The sequence below is a fragment of the Eutrigla gurnardus genome (assembly GCF_963514095.1).
Source record: "Eutrigla gurnardus genome assembly, chromosome: 22".
Classification (NCBI taxonomy): domain Eukaryota; kingdom Metazoa; phylum Chordata; class Actinopteri; order Perciformes; family Triglidae; genus Eutrigla; species Eutrigla gurnardus.
The window spans coordinates 4,738,600-4,758,777 of record NC_139933.1 but is presented as its reverse complement, the minus strand read 5'-3'; the positions used below and the strand labels follow the sequence as shown (position 1 = coordinate 4,758,777).

Below are 20,178 nucleotides of genomic sequence, written 5' to 3'. Positions count from 1 at the left end.
ATTTATTTTTTCAGAATAAAGTCCTGAATATCGTTCTTCAATTAGATCAGTTAAATCAAATGTTTGTCTATTTGAGCATCACGTTGTCATGTAACGTTATACACTTCCTTGGGTGATGACAGCGTTACTATTTATGATAATCGATAACAAAAAAAAATAGGGGGGACACGACAGAACCCCCAAATTATCAAGACGTTTTCGGATTTACTATTATTGTCATAGTACTTGAATGCAGCATAAGGCTTGCTAAGTAGCAGGCTAACACAATAAGACAATGTGAGAATTACGAGCGGTTTATCCTTAATTTCGAGTCGTGTGGACTCGAATGCAGCGGTTTAAATATTCCGAAGCGCCAATAACAGTTATTGTTTTCGAGTCACATCACATTTTTGCTTTTAATATTGTTTGGCAACCGTTGCTAGCTAGCCGATCTGCTAGCTAAAGAAAGCGTTCCCATGGTTATTTCCTTTACTTCCGCAAAGAGAGGCGAGCGAAGATACGTTGGGACAAGTGTCTGGCACGATAACAGGTAGCTAGAGACTCACTCAGCCAGCCGTTATTTTAGGTAACGTTGGTGTTGCTGCTGGGCTTTAAAGTATTGCTCACAAAATAGCGTAAATTCAACTTATTTGGTTAAACAGTAACTACGTTTTTCTGGCTTTCTGGCGAGGAAGATGGAAGACACGGTCAACTTCCCCTCCTCGTTTTGTTTAATATATCAGCGTAACGTTATATATGTCCTATTATTAGTTAGTTATTAATGAATGATAAGACATGTTTTTTGAATACTTATAAGTACCATTGTTCTTAACGTTTAATGTTGTTTACAGCTAACGTTAAATGCATTAGATAAATGCGAGCGTCTTTCCTACAGGTTACCAGGGAGACGGCAGGCTGTTGGACATTTCTCTGTGTGTCACTGGGTCAACATATTAGTGAACCATGTGACCTTTTGACTCATTGGTTTGCACTCAGCACAGACAAATTATCTCCTGGGCACAGTTACTCTTCTTGTTAGCTGTGTTTACTATCACCGTGTATTGTTAATGTGTGTCAGGAGGTCACCGTTCAAATGTAGGTTAAATGTATTATTGAACTCTAATGTTTGACTGTGCAAAGATAAATAACCCATAATGCCCTGTTGTTTTTCTGCTGTTTGTAACGTTACCATCACTGTTCTGTCATATAAGTGTCCTCCATCAGCTGATGTTGGAAGCTACAGAGAGAAGCTATGTCAGACTGACCACATAGTCACAAACTGACCCATAAAAGGTATGTTATTTTGTGCTTGCTTTCACTACTAACCTTAATCCTGTTAGGTTTTTTTTCTTCTTAAATGCACAGCTGTTTTCAGTGGGCTCTGACTTGCAAATATTTCCCTGTTGTTCTTGAAGCATTGATGTAAATATCCATACAGTTCAATTCAAGAGTTTAAAGTGCCAAAGTTTCATTTCCTCATTTTTGTGACACCATAATTGGGCGTACTATGTTGTGGTTTATTACACAGCTGAGGTTCGTCAGCTGGGCCAGGCCAGGAATGTGAAACTCAAAGTCTGTTTATTTTCTGTCACATCACTTCTCTGCTTCTCTTGTTTATCGTTCAGTTGTGATGTCACTTTGACTTACTGACCTATTATTATTACTATAATTTCCATGTTATCTATTGACCACCATTATATATATATCATTACATTAGTGTAATAATCTGCAGATGTGCTTTGAACCTGAAAACAGACTGAAATTAATTGGGGCCTCAGACAAATTGATCGACCGTACTCTCTACTGCAACACCAGCTGCTTCTGTATCGATTTGCTTGTGAGATGAGGTCGAGCCATTTCAGGAAACATGAAAGTGTGGCTGTCCATCAGGATGAGCCATAGGCTTGAATGAGCCTCTCGGTAACTTTCAGTTTCGTTTCTCTGTAGCTTGGCTCAGAATGAAAAGAGGAGGAGGGAGGGAGGGGAGGGGAGTTTCTCTGATATAACAGGACGGTTGGTTGGCTGGTTTATACTCAGTATAGCTCAGCTTCATGAGAGATGAACCACGGATCGTAGGTAAGATTGAACCAATCTCTCTCACTTTTCATGCAACTTTGTAATTTTATCTGTGTGCCTTTCTATATGTTGGGAATGTTATCTGCAGGCTAAATAGCAGCATGGCATTTTTATATTTTTCATTTGACAGTATTATTTTTGACCAGCTGGGGTAGGATCATTGTTGGTGCTGAGAAGTGTAAACCTTTTTCCACTCTATGGTACTTTTTCAAGTCTGTCAGCTGGCTAGTCATAAACAAACTTATTGGGTGTGCCTCTGTTGCAAGAGAAACATGACTTACCACTATATTCTGTCGGCTTCCTGGATTTAAATAGGGACCTTGACCATCTGATGTAACTGAAGGAATAGGTGATTGGAGCACTGCGCAATGCGCTATTGCAATGTTAGTGTAATTATTGACAAGAATATTTGCTCATGCTGAGTTTTGAGTGTGTTAATAGCATTAAGTATCAAAACTGACAAATCAAATTATTAGTGCAAGTCTATCGTCAGTAGTTTAACATCTACTTAAGGAGACTTTGCTAGTTTATATATATATATATATATATATATATATATATATATATATATATATATATATATATATATATATATATATATATATATAGTGTGTGTGTATATCTTTATATTAGAGGTGGGAGAAATAATCGATTCTATGATGCATCGCGATGCTTTGTTGAACGATTCTGCATTGATGCAGGAAAGTCTATAATCGATTATTATTTTATATTTCTTTTACAGTTTATATAACTAATGTACCACATCAATGGTATCATACAAATAGGTATTAGTTTGAAAAATTCTCATTATATAAATACCAAAATAGAGATGCATCGTGACCCTCAGTGTGTATTTGTCACTGACGGTTGTTTTTCCTTTTGATAGCATCACTCAAAATGGAGAAGAAAAATATAGTGGCCATGCTAAAGGAGCACCCAGCTGGGATCCCCCTTAAAAAGCTGGCTGTGACCTACGGCCAGACGTACCGCAAGAACCTGACTTTATCTTCCCTGGGCTTCAACTCCATGGCGAACCTGGTAGCCTCCATGGGCAAGGATCTGGTTATAGAGGGGGAACTGGTGTTTCACAAGGACCATCACAGGGATAGCTTCACCCAAGCTGGAGCTGAGGCTTCAGCAAAAACTACAGAAGACAGCAAGAATAATGAGAAGGTTCTGAAAAATATTGTGGCCATGATGGCAGAACACCCAGATGGGATTCCTCTGCAGAGGCTGGCTGTATTCTACAGCCAGAAATACCGCCACAACCTGGCCTTAGCCTCTTTGGGCTTCGATAACATGTCCTGCCTGTTAGAATCTTTGAAAGGAGATCTGGTTCTAAGGGGGAACGTGGTCTTCCATAAGACCCACCAGCCTCAAAAGCATCTAGTTTCTGGTAAGCCAGCAAACGCCACAAAGGACTGTAGGCCTGCAACGCCACCGAGAACTACTTTTGGGGAGAGTAGTGCTCAGGTGAATGGAAGCCCTCATTGTGTGCCTTCTACTGCCTCTCTGTCATCCACTCACTCTCTTCCTGTTAACCCACTCGTTACTGCATCCAAGCCAGCCGAGACATTGACCCAACCGCAGCTGTACCAGAGGGTCATAGAGGTCAGTTATGAAGACCAATAAACAGAGAGTGCATGCCTAATCAAACATGTTAATTGATACAAAAGTTGACATAAACCAATGCACCTTTACTGAAGGAAAGTATTACTATAATGGGGACTATTTTCAGTTGCAGTTTAATACACATTTTGGTGCTTTTAATAGTAAGTATTAATGTAGGAATATGTAAGATTACAGATTTGCATTTGTAATCCTTTTTGGTGGATTTTTGGCATATTGAGGTATATTCACAATGTAATTGAAGAGTTGAAGTTATGATATCAAATCTAGATATTTTCTATGTTAATCAACTAATAAGGGTTCACAAATGAATTAAACAAATGCATTAAGCTAACTAGTTGATAGTAGTTGTAGTTTGTGTTTAGATGTTGGCCCTTACATTGCATTTTACTGTGTACAAACCATTTGTTGATGATTTCCAGGTGATAAGCAAGTCCCAGCTGAGTAACCCATCCATGGAGCAGCTCCAGTCCTGCTATAACCTGCAGTTTGGTGAACAGCTCCCTATCAAACAGTACATGTCTATGTATGACAGCATTGGAGCCTCTGGTCCCGCTCAATCTGAACCAAAAGCACATTTAAAGACTACAGGTAGACAATCACGACAACACTCACTTTCATGCATAACACAAAGATTATCATGTATCCAAAACAAATGTGTTGCCATATCCTTCCACAGTAGCAAAGGACGAGAGGGAGCATAAAGAAGAAAACCCGCAACCGGCCGTTCCGTCCAGCTTACTGTCTGACGCTGACTTTCCGGTGCTGGGGGCAGGTCTGAGCTCGACCAAAGAGAAGAAGAACAAAATCAGAGATGTTAAACATGGCAGTGCTGCCGTCTTTAGAGATGGTTACCATGCCCAGCTAAGAGAGGTTCATGGAGCTGATATGAGGGCAGTGGAGGCTATGGGGGATGAAGAGTTCACAGGAAGGAAGTCCAGAGTCCTGGATCAGGATTACGTCAACACTCTGACGGAAGATGTGATACGGGACCTTTCTGCAGAGGGAGAGCTGGTCACCAAAGAGAAGGTGAGGAGGAAGAGGATACATTATTCAATATGATAGATATGATGAAGCAGGCCATTAGCTTAGCTTAGCATAAGCTCTAGAAGTAGGGGTGAATAGTGTCCGTCCATAGGTAAACAAAAAATGTATTTATCAACACTTTACATGACTTCTGCTGCATTCATACAGTAACTTGAGGGTAAAGTTGTGCTCTTAACATTCATTTTACACTGGAAGTATCTTGCCAGGTGAGGTGGATCCTGATGTTTTTGCTGGTTACCTGGCAAGAAAGGAAGTTGCTCCACTTGGACAATAAATGGTTTCAACGTGTTTCTCCCCGTTAAACTACAGCTTTTTGCAATTTATTTATGGTTTATTTGGCAGACAAACAATAGTGGTATCCATTGTTATGCCCTGCTCATTCAGGAGCAGTTGGATGTGTGGAAGCTGTAGCTGCTAACCTAAACTCATCGTAATGTGAACAAATGTCTAAAGTAAACACAAACCAACCAATCAAATACAGGGAAACCAGGCACATACGGAAACCACAGGGCTGCCACACATCCAGGGTCTCATGTCCTCGTTGTCCCATCAGTTCCTTCCTCTCCTGTTTCCAGGTGATATCCAGGGTGTGCAGGCTGCTGCAGATTCCCTCTTTGAATGCAGGAAGAATACAGACCTGGATGATTCCAGCTTTAAAAGACCTCCAGTACACCTTGAGAGAGATCAACATGTTCATAGAGGTTGGCACATATGAATTTGCTGATACTTGTTAATCTGTATGTTTGGTGGCTTTTAAGTCTTTTTCTCTCTCGCTGCCAGTCTAGTGAAGCAGTGTCATCCATCTGTACCCTTTATGAGCTGGGCCAGTCTCTGGCTGGCCTGAAGCACAAGAAGCGCTATGAAGAGCTGAACCTGGGGCCGCTCTGCAAACTGCCCCTCGTCCACCGCATGTTCAAGATCGACAGTAACACCAAGGACGACGATATCCACCAGATTGAGACAGTCGACATCTTAAAGGTAGGATTCCGATGACTTAGTGATTTATTTGACGACACTGATACTAAACATTCAGCAACTAACATATTATATGACATATTATTGTGTTTGGACTACTTTGATTACACGTTTTCTTTTGGAAAATGCTTGAATGTGTCTTCTCTGTTTCCTTTGTTTAGCAACTTCGCATTTTTAGGAGGCAGAATCATCAAAAGCCCAAAGTAGACCTGGCTGAGTTTATGAAGTATCTGACTGACCACTACAACTGTGAATCCCCCTACGAGCTGGGTGTCAGGATACACAGCATCGGGCTTCCCATAGCGGTGAGAGACATGACTTTACACCCGTGGTCCGATATGGAGTCGCTGCTGGAGTTATTCCTTAATGAAGTTCACAACACATTTTAAGTTTTAAAGGTGGGGAGTCAACCTAAGCACATGGCTTGTTTGCATCTAAGTCTTTTCTCCATACCCCTTCAGACTTTAATCAAGGTGAGTCGATGTGAGCACTCCCTCTTGGAGGACGCCCGGGAGGTCATCCAGCAAGAGGTGCAGGAGGAGATCCACGACCGGCTGAGGAAGATAAAGAAGAACATGATGGCACCAGTGCAAGGACCAGGTTCCTTGTCCACGGGCAGCAGCGACCTCAGGAAGAAGTACGCTTCCATGACTGCATCCGAGGTGGCGCTGGCAGTCTTCGAAAACGCAGACGGGGTGTTCAATCCCAGGATGGCCAAGGTGAATTCTATATTCTATTCATTCTATTTTTTCAATAATTCGATTTTATGGCAACTAGAGCCACGCCAGAGAACACCTTGTCCTCACTTAAAGTTAGGATGTCCTGTGGATGATTACCATGACGGGCCTTTGTTTAATGTCCCATCCAGAGCATCCAGAACTTCCTGCTGCAGGTGTCAGGTAACAGGCTGGCAACGGCTCTGTTTCAGCTGGCCATCTGTGGAGGCTCCCTGGCCGTCCCACACGATCTGGTGCCCAAAAATGAGACGCCCAGCAGCACAGAACAAACTAAACGCGAGGACAAGGCCACCACATCCCTGCCAAGTGAAGGTATTAATGCAGAATATAGGTTCTGCCAACACATAGAATATGTATCTGGTCCATGTGGATCCGTGACACTTCTTCCCTGTGTCTCTCAGCCAAAGTGAAGCAGTTCCTTAAAGACAGCCTCTCCTCTCAGAGCACAGCCATCACTTTGGCCAACATTGCCTCTTTGGAGAGGAAGTTGACCAAACACTTCAAAGTCAAAGATTTCCTCTCGTTGGAGCAGGGCAACTTTCTGGAGTTCCTGGTTAAACACATTCAGGTACAAGTTTATTTTAGACCTAGGGCTTGTGTGAAATTTAACGCTATAATATATAGATCTACGGCGTTCCACCTCAGTGAAGAGATACAAGTTGATCCTGTTTTCCGTGGTTGTGTGCAGATACTGGAGGACACACTTGGATCCACTTTGAGTCTGGCTAGGGCCAGCATGGGACCTGCTCCCGGTGGTTTCAAACCCACCAGACAAGACATGTTTGAGTTCATCACACAGTGTGGCGACATAACGTCCAGCGATCCGGATGAAGTGAGTCATTTAAAAAAAACATATCTATTTTTTTCTGTTTCCCTGTAGAATAAATGTTTTAGCCGTTGACAGGAACACTGACTGTCACCTTCCTTTCCCCAGCTCTCCCACATTGAGTTAGCACTCACATCCCACTACAGGGTCCGGGACAGTCGGGACCTAGGCTACGGCACTCTGCAAATGCTCGCCGGCCTGGTCCAACGCCAGAGAGGGCTGGCTGGAGGAGGACAGAGCCAGGTCTTCTACGAGGCAGCCCTGTTGGCCAAACATAGCAAGTCGAGGTTAGTGGTGTATTATCAGACAGACAGTCCCTGCTTGTTGCTTCCCTCTAGATATAGAAACATACGCCTCCATTATGACACGCAAACGCCCACTTGTGTTTGTTTCTGAGCGATGGACATTTGTGTGAACAGTGCTGACGGTGGGCGTGAGGTAGTGGGGCGCCTCGGGGAGATGACCAAGGCCCAGGCTCTGGCCAGCTTGATCTCCTGCCCTCTGCTGGAGGATCTTACTGAGTGGAGCCAATGGGAGATGATCTTCAAACCCCTTCATGGCCCCCTCAGAGAGTTCATCGAAAGAAATGCAGGTAGGAGTTTGTGTATGGCTCGATCATTCTAGATAAATGTACTACGCCTGTTTAATTCTGTGTTTCACAAACATTGTATGAGATTTGATGTATTTCCCAACACAGGTAATACAGGCCTGGCAGCGCTGGAGGTGACACCAGGTTTGCTCCTCAGGATCACCACGCACACAGGAGACAAGCACTTCGCCCGCGCTGCCATGACCCTCGACCCCATCGGCACAGCCGGCCACCTTGTGTCCATGGTAGTAGCTGACGGGATCGTCAATGCTCCCATAGCCCTGCTGGCCAATCACCTGGAGAGCTCCCTGGCAGCAGCTGTTGCTAAAGAAGGTCGGGATGCACCGGGGCTGATGATTCAAGCAGGGAAATACTTATTGTATTTCATATGGAGAGAGACTGTTTCTATTACTAAAATAAGGCTTGTGTTCTTTAGATTTGTCCCAGTTTGAAGACGATGTGTCGTGTTACAGCAGGGTGGCCAACTTCCTCTTGGCATGTCTGACACGAATCCCCACGAGAACCTGCCAGGTTCTTATGAAGCAGGTCAGTCACTCTGCATTGCCCTAGCGCCCTCTAGTGACCAGCCGCCGCTGGTTTAGTTTTTTTCTTGCCTTAACAAGAACATGCAAGCACTACATTAGTATAGATTGTTTAATTCAAAGTCATAAACATAAATATTACGATTTACCACAGTTAATGCTCACACACGAACCAGAAGGTATATTGAAGAATTTCTTTTGTAACTTCCAGGTGTTTCTGGAGCCTTTCTCCCGTGTCCTGGGCCAGGCCAGGACTAAACAAGTCCTGATCACTGTGGCCCAGTCCGACCCGAGGCAAATGAACTGTCTGCATCGCCTGGGGATCCTCTTGGGCATCACAGACTGGGTCAAAGACTACCACAAGAAGCTGAACCCACCACAGAGCCAAGACTACAACACACACACAGAAGCTGTGGTGCATACCAAGGTCAGGAGACAAGAAAAATAATAGAGGAAATGCATATACTTATGTTGGTTTAAAGGGTCATATTTTGAGTTTTGAAATGTAAATCAGCATGCCCCTTCTTCACACTGTGTTTAATATCAACCTGATGCGTTAATATCTTTATCTTAACTTCTAATTTGCTTTTCTTCTCTTCCTTGCCTTCAGTCTCATCTGGTGGATTCTGAGAGCAGCAGTCTGTCAGGCGTGGATATGAATGAAGATGAGTATCTTGAGGAAAACACAATGGACTTCAACCAGAGCCGACAACAAGGTGAATTCTTTTTATTTCATACCGAATAGGATCGTCCAAATTCCCTTTCCATCTTTCAGTTGCTAAATGTGTTCTTCTAGTTAACGGCAAGGACGACGTAGTGGTCGAGGAGGAGGATGAAGAGGAGCTGTATGAGTTGGCCTCCCTGCCTGGAGGAGAGACGTCAGACGTGGACAGTGAAGCTGAAGGAGGCCAGGATGAGGAACAGTCAGAAATGTCTGATTCCAGCTGCCAGTCAATGACCACATCTGATCTCCAAAAAGCCATCATTGAAGACATCAGGTTTGTTCTCATACCACTCTTTATTATGACCTATGCAGTGTCCACTAAAGTATTATGATATGGGTCCTTAAAGGTATTGATGATCTTTCCTTTCTTCTTTTTTTTTTTCCACAGGAAGAGTGAGTTTGGTGTTGGTGTGGAATTGCCAGCTGAAGGCCAGAATTTAATGAAGGTCCACCAGGAAAGACTGGGCCGCAGTTTAGACCGACTGTCCACCGAACTCTACAGCAAAGACACACACTTTGTCCTGGAACTCATTCAGGTGGATTCTCTAATACTTACACCCTTAAAGATAGAGATATATATGTTAAAGGAATCATCATCCTCTGGTATTACCTTCTTGATGTTATGATCAGGTGTGATTCATATTCTGTAAAGATGACTTCTAGTTGAATTTTAATTTATGGTTCTACTTCCATTTTCCAGAATGCTGACGACAACAGTTACCCATCAGAGGCTGGTGTCGTTCCAGCTCTGGCCTTTGTGGTGGAGAGTGACAACATCACCATTCTCAACAATGAGACCGGCTTCCAGGAGAAGAACATCAGGGCCATCTGTGATGTCGGTCGCAGCACCAAGGGCAAACACAAGTATGGATACATAGGTAAGCATGTTCAGAAAACACACATGTTAATCCATAAAAGACATTTTGATGTCACTCATCTGCATTGTTTGTCTGCTGTGTTGACCAAAATGTTTGCTCTTCTCATCATAGGTCAAAAGGGCATTGGCTTCAAGTCAGTGTTTAAAGTCACAGACTGCCCTGAGATTCACTCCAATGGCTTCCACTTGCGCTTTGACAAGACCTCCGGCCCCATGGGGTACATCCTGCCCCACTGGACTGAAGATGGGAGGCCTTTTGATACCCAGCTGAAGGACATCAATCCAAACAGGTGAGATGATTGAGAGCGTGTCAGAGGGGTATACAGCAACGATGTTGGCCAATTCCAACTCTATGTAACATTAGCAGAGTGCAGATGTGATTACATTACATTAAGGGAACACTTAATCGTCCCATTAAGTATGTTATACCAGATGTTCTGGGTGATTAGAAGAAGAAACAGAAATGTATTTATCCAACGACCTTAACTGCATTTGTTCTCTTATCAGCTGGACCACCAAGATCTGCCTCCCTCTGCGCTCTGAGAGCCTCCAGACCAGAAACCTGTTTCATGACGTGCACCCCTCCCTGCTTCTCTTCCTGCACCGCCTGCGCTCCATTTCCATCTTCAGTCAGGTAGCTCTGGCACTGACATAGTTTGTGTCATTGTTTTAATCTTAATGCGTGCCATGAGAAACGACCCTCTTTCTCCCTGCAGAGTGAGAAGCGTCTGGTGACAATGACTCGAAAGGACCTGAGTCACAATGTGTTAGAGGTCGAGCACACCGACGGCACTGAGCGCTGGCTAGTTGTCAAAACTACAGTGACGCCCGAGAAGGTAAGACTCGATCGTCAGCGTCACATCTTATGTTGAATGATCTTTGGTATCTATGGTATCTAAGAGAAGAAATGAGAAATCGTGTGCTCCATTTTCCGCTATTTGAACGGCACCAGTATCCATGCGTGTAAGAAGTCAGCTTGTGTGTTCCTCCTTCAGATCAGAGAGGATGTGGAGTCCACTGAGCTGGCCTTGGCTTTCCAGCTGGACAGCAACATGACACAAACTGCGTGGCAGCCACAGACACAACCTGTGTTTGCTTACCTGCCCCTCCGCAGTTTTGGCTTCCGCTTCATCATCCAAGGTGAGAAGGAGTTTAGGGTTATAGAGCTATCCATTCATCAGCATTCTGTTGATGTAGGTATAAAGAAATGCTCTTCTTCTTCTTCAGGTGACTTTGACATCCCTTCCTCCCGAGAAGATGTGGACAGAGACAGCTACTGGAACCAATGGCTTCGATCTGAGATACCACAACTCTTCCTCCAGGCCATGGATGTCTTCACTGTAAGATTGCATCCGGCACCAAAATTGGATTGAATTGATTAAAGATCCCTGAAGTCCATTAGTCACGAATAATCTGTCGACTAAGACCTCTGTAGTCTATTTGTCAAATATAATCTCTGGACTAAAATCTCTGTTGTCTATTAGTCGACTATATTTCGACTCATATCCGTAGTTTATTCATTATGTTTTTTCATTCTGAAATATTTTTGAAGTCATCTCTGGTAAATAGATGATTCAAACTTGTGCTTTTGTGTGATTCTTTGTGGAGAAACTCAGATCTGTTGATCAAATCAAGTGTAAGTTGAACAAGAATGTCTTTGGTCGAGGAAAGCCGCTGTTTTCATTAATTGAACTCCTGCAGATGTTTCAAATTAAAATCATACGAGTAACATTGCAAATGTATGACATCTTTATAGATAACATCTATTAAGACTTAAACTCTAGTATGTTTAAAATAATCCATAAATAACAACTGATATCACAAATAAGTCATTGGCTTCTGTCTGTCTCCTTATTCCAGGCTCACCCACAGTTCAAGGGGCTGAAGGGCCTCTGCCACTTCCTGCCTTTTATCCCGCTGCCTGATGAGGTGCTGGACTTCTTCAAGCCGGTTGCCGGGCATATTATTCAAATGCTCAAGGGCAAACCATTCCTGCCTACTCTCAGCTCAGGTACTACTTGTGTACAAGAAATGCTTTGAACTCAGCGTAGTTTTACTAGTCATTGAAAGGATCGTATGTAACCATGTAAATATTTATCTCCCAGATGGGAAAATCGTGTACAAGCTGCCGTCCCAAGTGGCCGTCTGTGAGGACGCCGTGATCCGCGACGTGATCGGCCAAGACGAGCTCGAAAGACATCTGTCTCTGTCCTATCTCCACCCGGGTTTTGGTCCTTCCCCATCAACCTCACTGCTCAAACACCTGGGAGTCCGAAACCTGCGGGGATCCGATGTTGCCATGATAACCACAGCCATGGCCAAGGAGCTGAAGGAAGGCATCCATTCAGGTGAGTGTGGGAGGGACGAAGATGCCAAAGCACAATGACTTGTATGAGTCTGCTGACAGAATGCAACGTGTATAATAGATCAACCTTTTCCAGTAACGACAGAAACTCTACATTCTTATAAAAGCATCAGGTATTCTAAGATCTGGGGATATTTTGCATCACTTATTAAAGCCATGTTATATCACTTATGTAATATATGAACACAAATTATGGCATCTAATAAATGCCTGGCTAAGATTTGCTTCTTTATTGAACTCCTCGGTATAGCTGGGTATGTTAAAATCATCATGAATCTTGTTTTTACTAATAAATGTTAAAAGTTTTGATGAAAATAAGGGAGGTATTCTTCTTTAAATCATTTATTTCAACTCTTATGCTCTTAACTGGTTTTCATTCATTGGGTACACATTCATATCCACTGTTTTCTAGATGGCGGCCTGCGTCAGGTGGCCAAGCTGCTGGTTTGTAACTTCCGTGCTTTGGAGCACGGGTACGGAGAGGCAGAATCCATCTTGCAAACACTCAAGGATCTACCCATAATCCCCCTGGCTGACGGACGTGTGGTGGCACTAAATGGGGAAGGCGTGTTCTTTCCAATGGAGGAAGCCAAGACCAAAAAAAAGAAAGCTGAAGCTCAGACAGGTAATTTCACTTCAGTATATAATCTGTATAAAAAAAATGGATCCAACTCTGGACAGAAATCAATGTTGTAACATTGCATAAGCTGTTAAAGTGTTAATATTTTCCTCGCATGGCTTTTCCCTAGGCCCGCTGTCTGCCCTGTATCAGGACGTTAATGTGGTGCACCCCTCTCTGCTGAGCTGTGTGGAGCCTCTGGAACGTCAGCAGATCCTGGAGCTGCTGAGAAGACTCGGAGTTCATGAGCTGGAGCCCCAGGAACTACTGGAGAAGCACATCTACCCTTCAATACAGAACAACAAATGGAAGGTATCATACTGGATCACCAGAAATAACTTATAGGACCAGTCTAATTCTGACTTCTCACTGCCATTCGTGTTGAAACGGTGTAAAAACAAAACAATTTAAATGTTAATTAACAGAGCAAGTGTTGTGCTTTTAAAAAGTAACGCCCAAAGGATTTGACTTTAATGTCCTGTTTCTTTTCCCTTCCCATCGCTCTCCACAGTTGAAGTCCGAGGCGGTGGTGGTGAGCTACTTGGTCTTCATCAAGCTGCATTCGTCCTCCTGCCAGGAATACTCGGACACTGCAGTGCCTGTCCTCACCAGCAGGGGCCTGATGTGCCCAGCCAATGAAAGGGTGCACTTCTCTGAAGAGTACGGCAACATCAACCTGCCAAAGAAACTGCCTGGTATGGAGAAACACATTTTTTTAACTGATTTCAAAAAGCAAACATTGCACTGCAGTCCATTCTGTTTGATATCATTTGCCTGTGTAACGTTCTGCATGTGTATTTATATCCTGTGTTCTTCCTGCTTCACCAGGCTGTGATTGGGTGTTGCTGAGTCCCTGCTACGTGCAGACAGATGGCGATGTAGCAGGATGGAGGGAAGTGTTCAGCAGCCTGGGAGTCAGAGACGGTCTCATCATCCGCAAAGAGAGACAAACGCTCACCGCCAAAGACCTGGTGAGAAGGAATCTCTACTCACTGCTGCAAAAACACTGTTACACTTTCACACCAGAGGCAGAACACAATGTAACTGAAGGATGCTGCATTAAAACCTTACTGTGAATCAGCATGACTAAAGGATGACACACTAGAGAGACAATAGCTGCTTTGAGGGTGAGCAGAAACAGCAGGTGGCTGATGGGAGCTGAAGCCTGTTTTGACAGTAATGCATCAGCTGTGTGACCTTTGCTGCCTTCCTGTAATTTGTCGGGTGCACATACTTGAGAATTAACTTTAATACTTCTTATTAATTGCTAATGATGATGAGTTTTTCTCCTCCCCCAGGCCTCCAGTACCTGGTCAGAGGAAAGTGCTAAGTGGGAGCAACATCCAGGGGGGGGCGTTGTGCTTGATGACTACCCCTGTGAGGAGTTCCACGCCCTGGCCACAGCTCAGCTGCCTGGTCACCTCCTCCTGCAGCAGAGAGTGGCTTTGCTGGAGCTTCTGGCCACAAACTGGGATACAGGGTAACACACCCTCACTTCCAGATTCCTCCTCCCGTGTCATGTTCTGAAGAGAGCACATGTTCCCATTTTAAAGAAAGCTAATGTCCATTATCCAATTTCTCATTCTCCCAGACACCACTACTCTCAGTACCTCACAGCTCAACTGATGGACAGTGATGGACATCCAATCAGAAGCACCAAGTCCTCCTTCAAACACTTCTTGTGTTGTCTTGAATGGGTGCCAGCGTATCGCCCACTGGAAGGACAAAAGCAAGAGAGAAAGTACCTCCGTCCAAACTCTGTGTACCTGACCTCACCTGAGGTCACCTGCCTGCTGGCTACTCATGTCTCTTATGTGGACATGGACCCCTGCGAGTTCAGCAGAGCTTTAGGTAAAAATGTGACTACTGTGGCGTAGATCATTATTATTGGTTATGATTTCATTGCTGCAGGGTCTTTTCTTTAGGTCTGTGATTCACCATCTTTTCCCCTTTTCAGGAATGAGACAAAGCGTCTCAGTGGAGGCTCTGATAGCCTACCTGAAGGAGTGGTGTGTCAAACCAGAAGCAGATGACCAGGAGCAGAGACGACCTGAGGATGAGTTGGAGGGGGCCAATTTCACTTCCACGGTGGAGCACATCCACCACGTCTACGACTTTCTTCACTCGCACTGCCCCCCGAGCACCCTGAAAGACTTGTTCCAGCATAACCCTGCTGTGTTCATAGAGTACGACAGGTGAGTTAGTCCTCAGCCCTCTCGGCACACTTTATCAGCCTAATGTCTCCATTTCGTCACCTGAGGTCACGAATCAAACCTTTGCCCCCCAGACGAAATGACGGGTGGTGTTCGGGACGTTTCTACCACCTGAAGGAGGTGTGCTGGAGCGACCGGACGGCGATGTTCCAGCGCTACAAAGAGCTGACTCACTCGGCAGACAGCCCTGTGCAGCAGCCCAAAGTCCTGGCTCCTTTCTACGGCCCGCTGGACGGCATGAAGACCTTCTTCACCAGAGTAAACAACATCATTATTAAGAGTTACTGTTAAAAACAACGTAGCATGAACTCGCTAAGACTCCCACATGGTGAACGTGGGCTTTAGTGATCAGTCAGTTACTTAGATTGGATAATGTATTGTTGTCTGTCACCTGTCTCCAAATACTTTTACCATGAAGGCTCCTCTGCTGTCTTTGTTTTACTAAATTGCCTACTGATGTACACAATGCATACATCTCTTATGTGCAGCTGCTGAATGTGGATCTCAGTCCCAATATGAAGCAGTATGTGGATTTGTTGGAACTGATCTGTTCGTCATCGCCCATACCAACGGCTGAGGTGCTGCAGGACGTGTCGGTACTCTATGCAACACTTGGTGAGGACATTTCCTGGAGCGTCGATCATACCTCAACTCATTATCTCTCTGCTCAACAGCTTCATTTCTTACATCCTCCCTGGGATCCACGACTTTACATAGACTATCATATTATATCTTTGATTTTCAACAGCTGAAAAGTGTAAACTTCAAGTAACTGGTGACCAGGAAAACATCCCGCAGTCCAACCTCAATCCCAACTACTGCTCCACCTTGAAAGGTAAGTTATGCGTACACGTTAATGTTGAATCCATGCTTCATTAGCGTGTTTTAAAAAGCAGTCGATGAGGAGGAGGAGCACAGGAAGGCCTTGAGCTCAGCCTGGTTGTCCTCTCTGCTTCGTCCTCAGGTATGGTGTCTGATAAGAAGGTGTTCCCCACCAAGGATAGCATGTGGGTGACTCTGGCACACAAACCTATGATCGCTGACAACAAAGAAATGGAGAAGATGTTTAAACATCACAAGATCAGTCTGCTCAACCTGCGAGCAGCAGAGAACAAGGCTGCTCACAGGAGCCAGACTGGAAAATCTGGTAGGTCTGATTGATTACTATTCAACTTAGGAGTTCTGCAACAAAGATACACAAATAAAAGGTCAGGTTCTGACTTCTTGTATAATTGGCTTCCAGGTCAACGAGCTAACACCGTCCCTGCCTTCAACGAGATGGACCGATCTCTGTTTCTGGAGATCTGTGGAATCCGTCATCTGTCCGAGTGTGTCCAGACCGAGTCTCAGACTGAGAACCTGCGTCCCTGTCCGTCCATGCAGGCCATGGTGCGCTCTGTGATCCCCTACATCCAGAGGTTCCTGTACCACCACGACGAGCTGGCCGAAGTCTACACAGAGCTGATCGATAACAACATCGCAGAGAAAGTCAAGCGACTTTACTTTGCTCAGGTCAGTTTAGAACCGAGAAGAAGTTTTATCGCTTTACCCATCTATAGGAAGTCTTTGTATTGAGAAAGAAATAACATTGTGTGTCTGTTTACAGGTGGGTAAACTGTACATCCGCTACCAGCTGGATGTTGCTAATAGTGAGGACCCGTTGGTGGAGGTGCAGGATGTTATCTGTCTGCTGAAGGATGAGAAGGAGCTCTACATCCAGAAAGATCACGTCTCAGCCAACCTGGACATCTGCAGGTTTGTGTGTCCACTAATTAATTCTATAATAAGGTAGTTCAATGTGATTACATATACAGTGTTGACAGATACAAACTAAGCTGCGTTTTCTCATTTTAAGCACGTCACTCCCATATGCATTCTATGTGCATTATCTTGCTTGTGTTTCAGGGAGCTGGTGAAACTGTTCTGCACAGAGAGCAGCCACAGAAAGGAGCTGATGCATTTTCTGAGTGGCCTCATAACCTCCGTCAGTGTAAGTGATTTATCATCAACATTTTACAAGGTTAGATATATCTGTCGATCCACCTTTTCCCTATATAGTATTTTAATTTTTTTGTAGACTGAATAATCGATCCACACTATTTTTGGAAAGCATTAAAAAACCCTGGGCTGCAGGTTTTTTAATGCCTCACAGCAGGAGGGGTTCAGGACGGGTCGGGCCTTCTGTGTGGCGATAATAGATGAATGGATGGATTAAGAAAGACTTTAATAGATTAAAAAAAATGTTATATATACATTAAGATTAGATCATTAAGTGTTTTGTGTGTGCAGGACCCAGGATCTCTGAAGAGATTCTTAGACAAGGAGGACATCGGAGATCTGCCCAGTGAGGAGGTGCTGTGGGAGGTCCCCAAACCAATCATTCCACTGGAGAGAGGTAGGGGGCGCTCAAACACAACCTTAGCCTTCACTGTTCTTAAAGTAAGAGAAGCTAATCCGGATGGCGATGCCAGTTGCAGACGAGGAAGAAACTGTTTTTGTGGCGTGAGGTTTCTGGCGACCTCCTGCCAGAGGCATACCAGTTTTGATGAAATGAATCAGACATGGATTCCAGGCTTATTGTTGGTGCTTTAAAACGTTTAACTCCTTGAAATGTTGTCCCTTTAGTGCCATCAAGGAGCTACTCCTCCATCAGCCACCCAGAGGAGCCTCCTCGCCCTGCACACGAGGATGGAGAACAGCTGCTGGTCTGCTGGCCTCCTCGGGCTTCGATACTGAATTCAGGAGCAGGTCGCACAGGTACAGTGAGGAGGCTGTGTTTCCTTTCTTCACAGTGGGAAAACGGCATTTCCTCATTCCCCCGCTAAATGTATTCACCAGCAGGTCAGGCGGATAACGGTGTGGTGGACGCCGTCATGAAGATGTGGCCACCTCCAGCCAGTCCTAAAGACAGAGACCCAGAGAAGGATGTCGCCCGTAGCGGAAGCAGCCACGTCGTCCCCAAGATTCCCAGCAGCAGCAGTTTAGAGGGAAAGCAGCCGCTGACGAGCAGCAGAAGACCTGCAGACCAGCCTGAAGCTGCTGGTGTGAACACAAACACAAGACCACCTCAGGGTAACACAGTTAATCCACTTCAGTCTCATACTGCATGGACTTCCTGGAAAACATTGATGTTAAATCTTCCTTTTGTCTTGTCTGTCATTGACAGAGTGCAGGCAGAGAGAGACCGCCAAGTCCGACAGAGATATGAATGGAGAGGAAGGCCCCCCAGGTCCCAGACCAGCACAGAGTGGTTCATCTGCTCAACCTGCCGAGACAGCCAGCGACCAACCTAATGAGACAGCCAGCGACCAACCTGCTGCAAACATCCTGTAGGCTTCTCCTCCTCACCCCTAAACATCTGAAGCACAGCTGAAGGAAACTAACGTTGTGACTAAATATATTGTGTTTCTTTGTTATCAGCGTCGTCCCTGATGCCGTGATGCTTCCCAGCATGTTTCTGGGGGCTGCAGAAACTCAGCGTCCTCCTCTGAACCTGGACTTCACTCACTGGAACAGAGACCAGCCTCCACATGTGACGCTGGAGGACATGGAGCTCACCTGCCAGAGACCCACCACCGTCAGTACATTCACTCCTTCTGATGTTTTTGCTCACAGACTGTTGCCGAGGTTTTCTAAATGTCGCTATGCTTGCCTAGGTGGTGTTGTCTGACGATCAGATGGACTTGGCGGTGATCGGTGAGTGGGGGGAGCAGCTGGTCAACTCCTTCCTGTGCGGCTGGAGAGACGGCGAGGACGCGGGGCGACCCGCACACGTGCTGTGGTGCAACCAGATCGGAGAGAGCGGACAGCCCTACGACTTCAAGCTGACCTTCGGACCCGAGGGAGGGCAGCGGGCAGTGTACGTGGAGGTGAAGTCGACTATAAAGAAGGAGAAGTCGTTCATCAACCTCTCTGCCAATGAACTGGACTTTGCACTGAAAGAGAAGGAGCGCTATCACATTTTCCGAGTGTACAGCGCAGGAGATGCCCAGAACGTCCGTCTGTGTCGCATCCAGAACCTGGCGCAGCATCTCCACACCAAAGAGCTGGCCCTCTATCTGTTTGTATAGTCCTTTGTAGGTTTGTGGGAATAGATCTAGCAACCTGCACCTAAGTCTATTCTTTTAACTTTATTTTATTCTATTGCACTGATTTTAGTTGTTTGAAATTGCCTTGTCAAGCAGACATTTTTGTAATATTTCTTTTTTTTTTCACTTTTTAATACTCATTTTAATGGAGTTGGTGTTTTTAACAGTATTTGTCAGCAGTACGACGTCCATATTATTGTTACCAATACCTGCCAACGTTCACTGCCTGATTTTCGGACCAATCTGGTGATTACAGGATCACAACCCGTAAGAATGCTTTATTATTGTGGACCCTGTTTTTATGAGCCGCAGGGCCTTTTTAAATTGTTCCTAATTGTGTATATAGCAGTCATGTAAAGCTAATGTTTTACACTTTAAGTTCAATTGTAAACCAGATACTTTGTAAAAAAAAAATCAATAATCTGAATACATTTGGAACCTGATCTACATTCTTCATGTTGTCTGCCTCCTGACTCACGTTTGAGAAGAAATAAAGAAAGAATTAAGAAACTAAGTTCAGCACACCACACAGTAAGGTGAGGCGGCCTCTACTCCCTACTAGTATATTAAATATTTACATTAAATAAAATTAATAACGTCACCCATAACCACAAATCTCAGACAGAAAACTACAATGTTGAACAAAATATTTATTTTTGACAATTACATTACCTCTTATGCGTCAAGAGGTGAGATGGTACAAAAAAAAATTGCCATAAAATAAAGACCATGACAAAAGTGACACGAGTTGGCAGCCCCATGTAAAACCTAAAAACACCAGCACACTGACAGACGCATGGAGGCGGCGTAGGAATGTGATGAGTGTATATCTGAAGAGAAACTGCTACATGTCTCACTGCTCCAGTCACCGTGGGGTTAACGCAAAAGAAAC

General features: G+C 44.6%; 1 protein-coding gene across 5 annotated transcripts; it reads left to right on the top strand.

Moving 5' to 3' along the window:
* Positions 1–273: 273 nt before the first annotated feature.
* On the top strand, positions 274–19,731 carry LOC311032923 (uncharacterized protein). 5 transcript variants are annotated; one of them, XM_084040020.1, is made up of 48 exons: positions 274–529; positions 1,191–1,272; positions 2,942–3,666; positions 4,107–4,275; positions 4,364–4,713; positions 5,307–5,432; positions 5,512–5,709; positions 5,868–6,011; positions 6,168–6,425; positions 6,575–6,755; positions 6,845–7,011; positions 7,132–7,275; positions 7,378–7,556; positions 7,689–7,861; positions 7,967–8,191; positions 8,295–8,404; positions 8,612–8,827; positions 9,011–9,116; positions 9,197–9,398; positions 9,513–9,660; positions 9,825–10,002; positions 10,114–10,291; positions 10,509–10,635; positions 10,718–10,837; positions 10,997–11,141; positions 11,229–11,341; positions 11,862–12,012; positions 12,107–12,349; positions 12,779–12,991; positions 13,116–13,297; positions 13,497–13,680; positions 13,814–13,956; positions 14,284–14,465; positions 14,577–14,836; positions 14,943–15,180; positions 15,273–15,456; positions 15,687–15,813; positions 15,947–16,033; positions 16,163–16,345; positions 16,442–16,710; positions 16,805–16,953; positions 17,104–17,188; positions 17,488–17,593; positions 17,824–17,955; positions 18,037–18,270; positions 18,365–18,527; positions 18,619–18,775; positions 18,855–19,731. In XM_084040020.1, exons 3-48 carry the CDS (start codon positions 2,953–2,955, stop codon positions 19,266–19,268), a joined length of 8,757 nt encoding a protein of 2,918 aa, XP_083896146.1. In that variant the 5' UTR covers positions 274–529; positions 1,191–1,272; positions 2,942–2,952; the 3' UTR covers positions 19,269–19,731. The 5 variants fall into 5 exon arrangements, with proteins under 5 accessions (XP_083896146.1, XP_083896147.1, XP_083896145.1 ...); XM_084040021.1 differs by lacking the exons at positions 274–529; positions 1,191–1,272 and adding an exon at positions 2,005–2,055 and having other exon boundaries at positions 2,942–3,528; XM_084040019.1 differs by lacking the exons at positions 274–529; positions 1,191–1,272 and adding an exon at positions 2,005–2,055 and having other exon boundaries at positions 4,367–4,713.
* The last annotated feature ends 447 nt before the right edge of the window (positions 19,732–20,178 follow it).